The 15,281-nt window shown below is 45.2% G+C and overlaps 1 protein-coding gene across 1 annotated transcript in view; it reads left to right on the forward strand.

Annotated features, from left to right (window-relative positions):
* The window catches only part of LOC147683839 (anosmin-1-like), a 225,161-nt gene that overhangs the window by 164,369 nt on the left and 45,511 nt on the right, over positions 1 to 15,281 (forward strand). Inside the window, exon 7 of the mRNA XM_086944239.1 lies at positions 2,792 to 2,997. Coding sequence (XP_086800365.1) covers positions 2,792 to 2,997 — 206 coding nt within the window. The remainder of the gene's footprint in view (positions 1 to 2,791; positions 2,998 to 15,281) is intronic.

Genomic DNA, 15,281 nt, shown 5'->3' on the forward strand with positions numbered 1-15,281 from the left:
TTCACCCACATTGACTTGCTTTGCAGTGGAGTAATTTTAGGTGAGGGAAAGGTAAATAAATCAATTTTTGGCTTAGAAAAATTAGGAGTCGCCAATCTGACTGGGTGTGTTGGCAAGCATGGCATTGGCACTCATTTTTGTCAACCGGGGCTTATATTCGTTAACAGATTTTGAGCCAAAGAGAAAAAAACAGAGAATGGAGAAAGATAAGAAAACAGAGACACACTGACGAAAAATAAACTCCGGAGGGATATACAGAGACATTAGGCTTATGGTGTGGAAGAAAGTGACACGACATTTATTTTAGCAACCCTGTCATGTGTCACCTTTGCAAACAGCGCCTAAAGGCCCCTTCACTTAATAAAAGCTAGGTTATAACTCTAAGGTCATGGTCTTCTTAGGGATCCGGAAGTCTCACAGCCATCCATCCACCCGAAGTTTTAAAAAAATCAGGCCCAAATCTGTGCAGTAAAGGGTGTGCAGAATTTACCGTATAACTCCGTGTCATTGGGCACCAGGTTCAAACGTTGGGCTTTCTTTTTACAAATTGTTGCTTTACGGCTGTTGTCCAGTTTCTTCAGAACCAACGAACCAAGGCTGCATGTCCCCAAATGCACATTGTTGTTACAGAAAACCCCAAGAGTGCAGTATTGTGCCATTAATAATATGGAATCATCTGGTAAACTTTGGTATCTATGTGTCAGTCATTGAATATACGACTTGAATCGGTCCTCAAGTCCTGGAAGTAATTTAAAAATAGTATAAGGGGTCAGGTTAGGGGTACCCTTCTCTCCAGGCTCTTTAAGGGGCGGGACACAGAAGGACCCACCAGGGGTGCAAAGATAGATATGTTTTTAAATCGTTACGCTCAAAGGACCAAGTACGGCCAGTGGTACTCCCACATAGTTACCACTTAAGCTTCACCCCATGATACCCTGGGCCATGCAAGCTTATCTGTGTGAAGCTTGCATGGTACCATGGGAGTGAAACTTGAATGAGGACTCCGTGAGAGTACCACTGGCCGTACTTGGACCCTCCAGGGACGGACTTAGGCATGTGCAAGCTGTGCACCTGCACAAGGCAACCAAACCCCAGTGGCCACCACGCCAATATATATCCTTAATATAATAATCCTCTGAGGATGGATACATATTTGTGTGGTGGCCCCGGGCAGGGATTTGGCGGCCTCCAGCTCTGTTCCACTTCCAAACACCCTGACCCCCCCTCTTTACTGGCCTCCGTGCTAGCTGTGCACCTGCACAAGGCCACCAACCCCCAAGGGCCACCACGCCAATATATATCCTTAATATAATAATCCTCTGAGGATGGATACATATTTGCGTGGTGGCCCCTGGCAGGGATTTGGCGGCCTCCAGCTCTGTTCCGCTTCCAAACACCCTGACCCCTCCCCCCCCCCCTTCTTTACTGGCCTCCGTGCTCCGCCCCGCCCGGACCCCCTCTTCCGGGGCCCCTTACCTACGCTCCCTGCCCAGGGCAACCATGACCCTAGAGCCGCCCCTGGACCCTCTATCATAACAATGTAACATTGTTTATATTTTTGCTCATGGTGTGTCCTTCAAAGTACCGTGGGACCATGTGTTTGAACAGACAAAAAAATGACATAAACAAATAATTATGAAAATGAATACATAAATTGTGGGGTGGGAATCCGTGGGGTGGATGGCCACCCCCTGGGACGTTGCCCACATGCATCAGTGGGTTGGCTGTAGTATCTGGGATGAGGCAAGGCCCTGCAGCCAAGTCCTGCTGCACGTGACCTGTAGCTGTGCACAGTGGGTGGTGGCCGGCAATAAAACTAAAATGTAGGTTGGAAATCTGTGGGGTGACAGGGGATCCGCAGAGGGTGCGGCGTATCTGCTTGGCCAGTCGTCAAAGGCCTTAGCAGTGGGGGGAGGGCGGGTTGGCTTTCTGCGAAAGGATGGTTTTCCGCACTAAGGGGGGTTGCCCAGATGGCATGGTTGGAGGCCAAGCCCTGCAGCCAACAAAAGGTCAAAAGCAGTGCACGGCGAGGCACAAGTTATAGTTAGCTCTGTAAAGTTTGACTGGTGAATTTCAATGTCTTTTGTTTTTTAAAGATTCGATTTTGTGTTATTTGAATACCTAACTTTAATGTCAATTTAACCTTTGTTTTATCCGTGAATATGATTTTGTCTTGCAACTTTGTCTGTTAGTAAATGCTAGGAAGATTACAATCTGAGCAAAGCAAACCTTTTGTTGATGTGATTTTTCTAAAATAAAAACATGCACTTTCTCACACATCGCATTTTTTCACATTACATTTTTTGGGGACTTTATATGGTTATTTTCTCCAGGGCAGTCCAAAAACTCTGGATATCTTTAGAATCAGCAAAATGTGAGAAACAAAGAGAAAAAAGTTAGAAAGTCTTCAGTGCGAATTGCCCCATACATCAGAAAAAGGGCTCATCACTTTTGGTGGGCAGTAAACTTTAGCAAGAAAGGAGTTATGATGTGATTACATTCAACATACTTTGGAAGTTGGATAAGCACAGATTTCCCCAGAATCTTGCCAAGATAAGGGACCAATGAAACGGGATGAAGTTACTCAAAATCTCAGGACCTTACCTGCAGAATTTAACTCCAATTGGTATTGCAATTTGCTGGCGCGCTATTACCACAACCATTAATGCATGTTCCCAAGATTCAGAACGATACAGCATCTTTTATATGAAATCCCTACTCACTGATAATATTTTTCACCATTAATGCATGTATTAATATACTGCGATTATATGATTTTTTTTCTACACAGATCCGTTGCCTCCAAATTCTCCCAGGGATCTCCGAAGTGGGAATTTTACGATAAGCGCGGATGGCACCTTTGGCGTCATCATTTCCTGGGATTCACCTCAGGAGGAAGACCTGGAAATCCATCACTACAAAATCTCTTGGAACTACTGGATGCCCCGGAAACACATCCTACTGGCAAAGAAGGACCACTGGAGGCTGTCAGATGGTGTGCGTATGACTGTCACTATGTGTGTCCAGTAAGCACCTTATATGATTAGGGAAAGACATTTCTGAATTCCTAATAACATTTTATTCAGTATAGGAACTGAAAAGGCAAGGGTAAGGCAATAGACCACCTAGGAGCATGGGCCAGTTCTAATGGCCTGAAGGAGTGGGGTAGCATGTATTAAATGGATGTCCTACTTGCAGTGATTCATTTAGGCTGGTGGTTGGATGTCGTGGGCAGCTGCACTCATTTTTGGGGACCAGGACTTATTTTTCACCCTCAGACTGTGACTCAGAGCAAGAGAGAGAGAGAGAGAGAGAGGCAGATAATGGATAAAGAGAGGAAAACAGTGACAAAAGGAGAAAGCAGGATGAGAACGAATTTCCAAGGGTGAAGTAAAGAGACTAGAATTGTAGGTGATTGAAGAACAGAGACAAAGCGGAACAAAAATAGGCATCCTTAGTAGTCAGCCACATTGACATTCAGCAGCACCCCTCGGGCATCTGAGACATTTTAGGTCCCGAAAAGTATTATTATTTTTTATTTTATTTATTTACAAATTAAGCACTGCCAACTGATAGGTATGCACTGAAGTGCATTTGTGGTGGGTATCACACTACTCAGGATGGAGGACTAAGTGTCTGTCATGTAATCCATTGGCTGAGCACAAGACAGGGTGGAAGGCTTCCCCCTACTAATCTTAGTGAGTGGATGACTCCCCCTTTCCTCAAGGCACTGGTGCAAAAAAAATGGCAAAATTGTACTTCCTCCACAGACCAATATTGAAATTGGTTTTCCTGCCGAAATGCAGTGCAATCAAGAGTGCACTAAAGGCAGTGAAAAGAAGTGAGGGGTTTAATCAGAGGATACTGGCCCAACCTTCAAGGAATTTTTGTCATGCAGGGGTAGTGCTGTTGATGGGCCAATAATGTCTTACTCTAGATAGCATACAAGTACACAAAAAAGTGATGAATGGAATGCTTGGATTAATCTCAGCCACTGGTAATTACTCTGAGGTGCATCCTTATTTCTCACACCAGGCCACCACAGTTTGGACCCAGCCATTTGCCAATGAGTCTGGACCCTGCTCCAATCGGAACAGTCCAGCCTGAACTGCCAAGCCTGGTCCTCCCTGAACTGGAACACAAGCAACCCAGGACCAGTTTCACCCTAGTTATGGGCTCATAATCCGGGGAAAGGTTGGTTCCAGTGACTCTGTCCATGGGACCTGTGTCTGGGAATACCCATCCTACTTAGGGCGACACACTAAAGTATACAGAAAAGTGATGGTTGGAATGCATACATTAATCTTAGCCATTGGTAATTACTTGTGCCGCATCCCAATACATTGTTATTTTGCACACCATTACACCTCAGATTGGACACAACCATAAACAAATCAGTCTTAACCCTGCTCCAATCGGGACAGTCCAGACTGAACTGCCAAGGCAGTTTCTTCCTGAACTGGAACACGAGCCACCCAGAACAGGTTTTGCCATGCTATGGCCTCATCAACCTGGTACAGCTTGGTTCCACTGACACAGTGTTCCCATGACCCTTATCTGGGCATACCATCCGTCTTAGGGTGACACACTAAAGTATACATAAAAATAATGGATGCAATGTTTGAACTAATCTCAACCACTGGTAATTATTTGGGCCACTTCCCAATCCATTGTTTTTTTGCACACCATGCCACCACAAATTGGACCAAGCCAAATGCAAATCAGTCATAATCCTGCTCCAAACGGGGTTTGCAAGGCTTAGCGCCCTCTCCTTGTCTGCTCAGTGAGCGGCCATTATGGCTCTTATGGGCGGGCAAGTCTGCAAAGATATATTACCATTGACATGACAACTTTAAAAAAGTTTTTGTCTAAAGAAGTCAACAGGAGCTGCACCTTCTCTCTCTTGGGATCAGTCAAAAGTTTTGAAAGGATTGCATTTACCTTCTTTCAAACATCTAGAAGAAATGGAAATTGGTTTGTTATCTGCAAAGACAGCTTTTTTAAGAATATGTGATGTTACAACGCGATCAAAATGATTGCGGTTTGTAACCTCGCAGTTTTTACAAAGCAAGTCATTACAACGACTTGCGCTGGAGGGCACTGGACTTAGTAGTAGTAAGATTTACTATTCCAACACCAGTCTACGTACAGTAGGGAAGGTGTTGGAATAGTAAATCTTACTATTCCTTAAGGTCTAACGCCCTCCAGTGGAAGTCGATGTAATACTTACGTTGTAATGCCAGCGTCAGCGTCTAAATGCATCACGGTGTAATCATCGCGATGTAAAGGATGTTTCCCTTTTTTAATAATGTCAGCCAGGAGTTTGGGGGAATTGAGTGCGTTGGGTAATTCTTTTCTCTATTTGTGTTTCTTTCCAGCCAGTGTGAATTTAAGATTGGGCGTTGAATTTCTTTACAAAGTTACTTCATCCTTCCATGTAGTTCTTCCTGTTTTACAGTCAACAATGCTCAAATTCCTTCTTCCTTTCACCAATATATCTGGATTGTACAAAAGATGTTAGAATATCCAAGTCACTTTTTGTATCATATGGCACTGCAATAAAGAGAATAAGCCAATTCTCAGACAATTGGATGGTGGGTTCGCCATGAGGTTCCGCAGGCATACAAGGTGATGAATGAATCTCCTCTATCTTCTGACAAGGCCATTCAACTAGAGCGGTCTCTGCAACTTGGGCTGAACCGGGAGGGGCATCCTTACTAGAGATTTGTAGGGCCACCACATGGTCTCCTCATCACCCGTTGGAAAAACACTACAATATGGATCTTTTCACTTTAGATTTTCGGAAATTTTCTTCTACTGTTTTGCACGCAGCAATGAAATAATTGTTGCAGTAACAAAACAGGTGTTTCTGCATCATGGATTGTCTGTGCATTTATTTTTAAAGCTTGGTACATCCTTGCTACATAAGAACTGGGGTGAGGAGGACAAGATGGTAATATTTCAATCAGTGCTTAATTTGAGCCAGTGGTTTCCGTGCTCTGCACCGCCACTTAATTGGTTTCAGGTGCTCGGTACGGCACTTAATTATCAGCACCACACTTATGGCAGTCTGCCACATGGTGGCGCTGCTTATCTAATTTAAAGAGGAGCAGAACAATGGTTGTTTATGAATACCATATACATAAAAAAATACTATGTGGGAGTGCGGGTCTAATATACAGGCGAGGAGGCTGAATAAGATTGCGAACAGGCAAAGGTTTATTTTGAATAAGTGTAGGGTCAGGTAAAACAGATGTCCGGGCGTCACAATAGTCTTCTTCCTGGGAATCCTCTTCAGTATTTGGCAATGGTCCTGGCTCTTCGTCTTCGGAATCGAAGGGTGCTCCCCGGAGGCTCATAAAAGAGGAAAGAGAGGGAGTCGTCAGAACACTAGTTTACCTTTTATCAGGGAAGTTTTAACCCGTCACCGCACCTCGTTTGTGCTCAGCGTAAGACAGTTGGGGTTGTGAATTTTAAACTAGGGTAGTAGTGAGGATAAGGAACCATGGGAAGGAAAAAGTAATTCAAGAGTCTGGTGAGGAACCCTCACCTTAAAGAAATGACTTTCACTTATTAACAAGTGATTTCAACATAGAGGTTGGGTATCTTATGATACTTTCTACAAAGGTTTGAACAGAAAGTCAGGGTATCTAATCACATATACTCAATATCCACCATTACAAGTCTGTTTCAGGTTTTCTAGTCAGTTTTCTAATCACTGACAATTAATGGCCACTGTTACGAATCCTGTTACAGGTTTACTGTAATTGACAAGGAAGATAGCGGTTCACTGTGAACAATAGCGAAGTACATTCCACCCGCCACCCTACAGTGTCCACCCGCTCCACCCGCTACCCTCCCGTATAGTCCCTGCTTCCCAAGATAGCGTGGTAACCCTTAACTCACCGACTCCTGCCGCAAACTCTCCTGAGTCCGCGGCCGCTCTTCAGCGTCCTCCGGTGGGATCCACCACTCCTCACTCCAGGGCTCGTCCGCTTCCTCGTCCTGGGCTTCTCCGCTCCTGGGCTTCTCCTTGCAGTCTTCTCGGTTCCGGTTCAACTTCTCTCCTAGCGTCACCTTTCCCGACGTCTTCTCCCGCTCTTCTCCTTCGTTCGAAAACCCGCCTCTGTCCACGCAGTGCTCCGTTTTCATTGGACCCCGTTTTCCACTTCCGGGGTTGCCGCCGTCCTCTTCCGGGTTCTGCCTCTCAGCCATTCTGTAGGGAGAGGAAAAGACGACATGGATCAGGATCGGGTGTTGTTGTCTTTGAAGTCCGTTGGAGATTATCGGCCCACGGGACCGCATCGGTGAGTACTTCCTCACATACTAATGCCTGTCTCCCCAGCCATTCCTTTAGCTGTGGGGACCTGGAATAATCCTAACTGATGCGCTTGCAGGTGAGAGAGATGGTTAGTAGTTGTTTTGGTTCGCTATTGGTACGATGTCGGACAATGAGTGGCGCAAGCTGCACTGGCCTCCTGGTTAGCGCCCTGGCACTTATTATTTTACAAACAAGGCACTGGTTTCAATTACTTACCGGTAATCTTTAGCATCCTGACTCATAGTCCTCCTTGTCTCAGTCCACAAGCCTCCCTCCCTCCTAAGTTTTGCACTTCCAATCTTTGGATCATGTAATATACAGGAGCTGAGGTGTTCTTTAACATTTTTATAGAAGTAGAAAGAGGACAAAGAAAGCTGGAATTACATCCCATAGAGTGTAAGCATTCTGCCTGTAGGCAGAATGCCTTTCTACGTAAGGACTGCGAGGAGGGGGACTAGGAATCAGGGTAGTGAAGATTACTACTAAGTAATTGAAACACTAGTGACGTCCCCACTGTGGATAAGTCACATTGGGGAGAGCACATGACCCAGGAGGGTGTTCTGTAGGCTTGCGCTCGCAATAAGCCTCTTGCAAAAGCATGGCTGTAAAGGTGGCAAACTACAAGGTACCATGCCCTCCGCCTCTAGGGTGGACGAGCCCATAACGGAAGGCTTTTTTCTCAGCAGGCCCGGACACGAGCAGATTAACTAAAAAAAATGCCCATGTAACACATTGACCAATCACCATTGGTCATCAATCATATACATTTTCTTTACATATGTATTAAAAATGCAGCACCTTCAGTACATGTGTGTGTGTGTGTGTGTGTGTGTGTGTGTATATATATATATATATATATATATATATATATATATACATGGGCATTTATATTCAGCGTTCATTGAAGCACTTCCACATGAAATTTGCAAAAAATAAAAAAACAGATAACGTTACCACACACATTATACCATAAACTAAATTGCGTTTTGAAAGTAGTTATTGTTCTTAGGCGCATTAAACAGGCTGACCAAGTTTCAAAATGGTAACTTGCATGCTTCTCACAGATCTCTCCCATGAGCAAGCAGACCACTCAGCTATCTTACCACCCTAGAAGAACTTTTCTCTCTGTAAGACGTAGGACACCAACAGCTTCGCAGATGCCAACACATTATTCCTAGCTGGCTGGGGCTGTTCTGTATGAACTGCGCACTTTAGTAACGCGCAATACCTCAGAACAGCGCAGGAAATTCAGAGTTGGCACTTGCACAGCCCGTTATCACAACTTGTGCCTATGCAGGAGGCAAGCTGCAGGACATTGCCTTTCTAAATGCTGCCTCTCCTGTGTTAACGCCTCCCTTTCACCACTCATCACAGGTTGGGGTGGTGTTAGTGAGGTGCTAGCTAACAACCACCCAAGCTAAGTTGTGAAAGGATGGGCATTGCTGAGCCTCCAGACCCTGATGGAGATATCTATCCCGCCTCCACTTTCCTGCTAAAATGCTTGAAAAATGGATTAACAGTCATGTGAGTAAGTACCTTCAAAGTGCGGAAATACTCGACTATACCCATTAAGGCTTTCGGGAGGGCCACAGCACTGAAACTTCCCTCCTCAAGTCCACTAATGAGATCAGGAAAATCTTGCATCAGGGGGGCAGAGCGGTGATGATTATGCTGGACCTTTCCGCAGCGTTTGACACAGTCCATCATGATATTTTGATGGACCGATTGTCAGCCTGCGGAGTAGAGAAGACTACCTGGAGGGTTTTAAAATCCTTTCTCTCCGACCATCAGCAAATAGTGGTGTTAGGTAATTTCTGTTTCTCCCCTTTTCAGTTGCCATGTGGGGTACCACAGGGGTCATCGTTAAGTCCTACCCTATTTAATGTCTACGTATCGTCGCTGGCTCCATTGATTAGATATTTTGGCTTCCATCTTAACTCTTATGCAGACGATACGCAGATAGTGGTATCACTTCTCCCAGGATTAGAAAGGAGCACAAGCCACAGGCTACACAACTGTATGGAGGCAGTCGGTTGTTGGCTAACCAGTAACTGCCTTAAACTAAACTCAGGCAAGACTGAAGTCATCCTATTTGGGAATGATCTCAACCTGTGGACCCCTGAATGCTGGCCTGACTCCTTGGGGCCCCTCCTAGCACCTTCTAAGCAAGTGAAAAACTTGGGATTGTACTTGGATGAGAAATTGGACGTGAAAAGGCAAGTCAACACCATTGTATCATCTACGATGTTTACTCTTAGGACTACTAAGAAAATCCTTCCTTTTCTGCCCAAGGAGAGTCGGAAAACGGTGGTTACGGCTTTGATTATGTCACGCCTGGACTATTGCAACAGCCTCTATCTAAACATGCAAGAGAGTCTGCTGCATAGACTCCAGATGCTGCAGAACACCGCCGCTAGGTTGCTATCTGGCTTACCAAAATTTGCCCCGATCTCTAATGAAATCCGCAGACTTCATTGGTTGCCAGTAAGGCAACAAGTTCAATTAAAATCCCTAAATCTAGTTTTTAAATCACTTCACAATCAAGTACCAGGCTACCTGCAGGAACAATTTTAATGGCATACTCCTCCCAGACCGCTACGATCATCTGCTCAAAAGCTGGTCAAAGTTCCACACGCGAAAAGAGCTCGTTGGGGTGGGAAAAGCTTTGTGGTAGGTGCTGCAAAGGCGTGGAATCAGCGTCCTTTTTTCTGAGGAACAGCACCGATTTGCTGGTGTTCAGGAAAATGCTTAAGATCTGGCTGTTCTAATCTTTTCCTAGACTCTCCCCTCATCAGGATAGCAGTTAGCGCCAGGACACCCAAGGGTAACAGTCGCGCTTAATAAAATAATTAACATAGCATAACATCTTGGCACTGCAGCGATGAGGCCCAAAGGGCCCAGGGCTAACTTTACTTCCAGAAGGAGGCCATGAGCATAGGAAGCGGTGACTTTTGTGAGATGATGACCTCACAGGCCTCATCTGGCTTGTGCATGCGCATAAGTGCACGAGAAGCTACATGCTTCCGTACTACCTGCCAGTGGCGTAGCAAGGTCAGGTGGTAACCCATGCAAAAAATTTCTTGCCACCCCCGGCTTGACAAAATGGCAAAAATATGTGTTTTGACAAAATGGCAAAAATATGTGTTTAAAACACATTTTTTTGCCATTTAGTCACCTCCCCGAGTGATAAAACCCGGGGTGGCCAGCACCCACTGCCTCCCCCTTCCTTCGCCACTGCTACCCGCCTACCCTCAGTATGACAGACAGGCAGCCAAGCAATCCACCAACTGGTACTATCAGCATATTTTTTTTGTTAATTTTACCGCTAATTAGCTAAAGTAGAAAAACATTAGAAAGCAGTAAAATAAGTGTGGGGGGGGGCTTTGCCCATATTGGTCACCCTTCTTCTGCTTCGCAGATTCTATTGTGCAGGTGTGACTGTGTTGTAATGCCCAACCACACTTCTTCATCTGGCCTGTGGGTACAGGAGTAGGAGGACAGAAGTGGTCCCAGAGGGTGTGCCACTTGGCCTGGTTTTGAGGTGACTAGTCTGCAGCTACACTGACTTTTGTGCGAGTACTGCTCCTACCTCTCCTCTGAGTAAGCGCAGTAGTCTCCACCTCTGGATTAACCCCGGGCAAAGTACTACCCTACGTTCGTATAGTTTGCGAAGTTTGCGCTACTTCGCAATACGAAACTTGCACGTAGCATAGTGCAAACACGCGTAGCTGTCATTTTTTGCTTGCTCGCGGTCCTCAATATCAAGTTGGCAACCGCAAGCACGCAAAATGACATCCCGGCGAGACTTTTTCCTCGCTCGCAATCAGCAACATCAAGTTGCCAATCGCGAGCATGGAAAATAAACCTCCCAGCGAGATTTTCAAAGCGGGGAGGTCAGGTTTCTCATTGCGAGTGGTCGCGTATGCTCGCAACCGCTCGCGATGAGAAACTACCAGTCCACGTTGAGAAAGCTGCCACTCGAGTAGAAATCTACTCGAGCAGCAGAAAACGACCGCTTGCACTGTGCAAGATGTGGTTTGCACTGATTGCACAGAGCTTACAAGCATACGGCACTATGCAATCAGTGCGAGCGGCATTTTGCACAGTGCACTACGCAGTTCGCGTAGCGCGAAGTGCACTTCGCGTTGCTAAGCGTAGCGCTACTACGTGAACTACGCCCAGGGTTACTCTGGACCCCCCGCAGCATGTATACCACTCACAGGAAGCAACTTTCCTTGTTGATGCCGCAGTCAGAGTCAGGGACTGCAGGTGAGTGAATGTTAAGGGCAAGAATTGTTTTCCTTGTTTGACACTAATTAAAAGGTCCCTTATTTCTCATGGGCCTAGTCTCACACTTGGCATAGCATTACGTGCTGGTGTAATTCCTACCCTGCGGCTCAACAGGATACTGATATCCACAGCATCGGTGCCTCCAGAGGAAGACGAAAATGGCCCCTATCATGTATTATTGGTGAATCATATACATGGACCTGTATGACCTGTGTCAGTTCCTGCATGTTGCTTCTATGGTGAAGGCTCAGCTCCCACACAAGTCATGTCACCACATAATCTTAGTACGGTGACTCTGAATGCCTTCCCTAGGAATGGTAATATGCACATATGTCTTTAACGACTGGAACCGGAAATTGCTGGCCCACCATAAACAACATGGAAATTATTGTAACATAGAACAGACTTTTTACTGGAGTACCAAGTGCTTTGAGAGTTATAACATATGTAGAGTTAAAGACAGAACCTGGATTTATACTGGGGTTTCAGAGCACAAAGCCCTTCTTCGTGGTATTCAAGCCTACCAACAGCAGAGCATAGCGTCCACCAGAGACATTCCATACATCAGAAAGAGCATCACTTCTTGCCAATAGTATGGGCCCTTCACTAAGGAAAAATTCTCTTCTCTGTATCTACTGTTACAAGCCTGCCAGCTAAATCACTTCAAATCACTTCAAAACAAATAGTTCTACAAAGAGCTCTGGCTCATGAAACAAAGTGGTCCAGCTCTCTGGAAACCTTTGGAAGAAGTTGTGTCCACATGTTAATCTAACATCATGTGTTGCGGAAACAGATATGTAAGCGAAAGCACTCTTGTGACTTATGAAGAATTGTCCATATCACTTCCTGATGCACCACAATAGCTAAGCAACATTCTGATGTCCTTGTTCAATGATGCAGTTATTTTGCTTTGGATGAATATTGTCCAGGGTGCTGCACTTCATCAGGGTCTCCGTGCGCCATTATCAATCCAGCGTATCTTGGACAAGATGTAACCAGTCTTATAGGACAAAGCCACCTAGATCATCAACAAAACAAATGATCCAAACTAAAAAACTTTTCTGCCAGTCATCTATCATGCCAGGCATCATAGGGTTTGTCGATGCAACCAAACTGCCAGGTTTGGTTTTCCAGAATCTTTCGATATTTCTGTAGGCAGTGTTCTGACAAACAGATGTAAAGATGGCTAGAGCATCCTTTGTGTTTTGCGGGGTGGGCCGCACAAAGGCTGGGGGTGCAGAGGCCCTATCAGCGTGTACCAACCCACCCACCAAATAGAGAGTTGTCTGCTGGCTGGGTGCAGCAACAAACACAGAGGCCTCTTCCTAGAAACTATTAATCTATAGGTAATATATCCATCAATTTCTTTATATGAACATTGTCCCGCACAAGAACATTTATTTGAAAAACATATCACTTTATTTTTTATCCATTAATCATGACTTTTTTTGCATAAAAAGTATATACAATATAATTTAATAAAATAGATATATCATGCAGCCCCCAAGCAACCTCAAGCAACCAAGCATCCTCACAGGCAACCACAAAACCATATACAATTGTAACACATTACAGACAAAAACACAAATAAATACAAACAAAGAGCGCCGACGCGCGTTTCGGAAAGGACAAGTATCCACAAATCCTTCGTCAGGGCGCAATGGAAATATAAACAATTTCTTCAAGAGCGTAGAATTCTTCAGTGTTCAATGTTCAAATAATCTATCCAAATTGTAGATATATAGATACTCAGGGCTGTCACTTCAGAAATAATACATATGACTTTATAACATCTCCAGCAGTCCACAGCGGAGCGGAACTACTCTACAGCGTCCAGAAATGTAACAGGCGGAGAATCAACTCGATATGGGGGCCCACACACGCCCTCCAGGGCAGGATCCCACGAACACAGATGGCCAAAGTTGGGCTAGAGAATGAATAACGAATAGCTCAATAATGAAAAAGTCGGTATGGAGACAAATCACAGTGCTAAAGAAAGGCAAAACCTCCTCTGGTCAGGCAGGGAAAAACATGGGAGTCCAAGTCTAATCGTATCCCCTCCGTGGAATATGGGGGCTATAGTCCGGATCGAGGGAGACTTCCTCAAAGTTGCACAGAAACTCCCGGGAGTCCCGGCAGTAGCAGGTTCCCTCCGGGAAGGCAGGGGCTTAACTCGTAAATACAAAATTCCTCAGGCGGCAGGCTATCGTCCAACAGCACGTCGGTGAAATGACTGGCTGGGTGCACCCTTTTTGCCTAAAGTGCATCTCTTTGACACTGCAGGAGCACTGTTGGCAAACAATTAGTGCTAAGATGGGCCTCTAAGTTATGGTTCCGCTCTGTAATGCTGATGTTTCTCAGATTCAAACTCCAAGTGCAGATTGATTCATAAGAAACCAAAAAGACATGAACCTGATGAATTTTCCCAAGGCATGTCAATGAAATGTTGGCTTTTTTTCTGGACAAGTGAACAATGCCTATGGTCAAGAAAAAAGAAATTGGAACCCCCGTCCTAAATAACGTGGAACTTCTGATTTTCATTAGCCTGCGAGCCTGTTATGGACGTGTGGGGTGGTTGGCTGCAGAAGGTTTGTGGTGGCATAGCCCACTGACGCTCACCTGTTTGAGACTGGGTGCTTCCCAACCTCCAGATGCAGCAGAGGAACCATGGGTTTGGTGAAACATGAGAACTGTGGAGTTTTACTTTGATCATTCCTCTCTGCCAAACCCCAAAATTACCCCGCTACTTTGGAGCTAAAATGTAGGATCTAATTGGTTTCATTTTGGGACAAATGTTCACATACCTTTTGTTAGACCTAGGGTATCCTAGACTACATAGGGTAGCCTGGCACAGTAGAGGAAACAGCTAAACTCTAGGCATTGGTTAAGTGCTTACAGAACCCACTCACAGTAACCCAATGATTGACCACTAAAATAAAAGACACTACACCAGTTTAGAAAAATACCAGTACCTTTTATAAAAATAATGATTGTTCGGTTTCTTATGCAAAATCTGTTTACATTGGCTCAGCATAAATTCACACATGTTACACAGACTTCAATACACTTCTCACTATAGCAATGCTAAATCACAGGTACATTTCACTTGAGATAAGTTACTGTCAATTCCACAAAATTACTTCTTCAATCAATGGTTACAGAAGGGAAAATTCACATTACAGGTTCAATGCGCAACTTCTTACAATCTTGGCATGTACCTTACCCCTCTCCTCTCAGATTCCAGAGCAGCTCAATAGGTTTCCACACCCCCAGCTGCGCTCCTCACAGTTCAGGCAGCCAGCTAGATGGCTAGAAGAGATAAGGCAAGTTAATGGTGCTGCCCTATATCTAATCTATGGCTACACCTTCCTGATGGGAACTGCCGCTAGGCAAAGGACTAACTGGACGGGTGGCTGCGACTGGGCCCTGTTTGTTACTGGCACCCTTTTGCCCAACTTGCAATACTATTTTGTCAGGCACCGGAGCTTAACTCTTTGTTTCCCCTGCTCGCTGCTTCCCCCCTTCCGTTAGTGAACTGGGTATAATCAATGCCAATATTTTAAGAGAGTCCGAGGCCAAGTTCTCGTTTCCTAATCCCCGGCAGCTCCTCAGTTAATCGGATCGTTCTTTTAATGTGGCCGCTTCCGGGCTCCTGGCCAGCAGGCGCTGC

Source organism: Lissotriton vulgaris, chromosome 11 (genome assembly GCF_964263255.1).
Source record: "Lissotriton vulgaris chromosome 11, aLisVul1.2, whole genome shotgun sequence".
NCBI lineage: Eukaryota > Metazoa > Chordata > Amphibia > Caudata > Salamandridae > Lissotriton > Lissotriton vulgaris.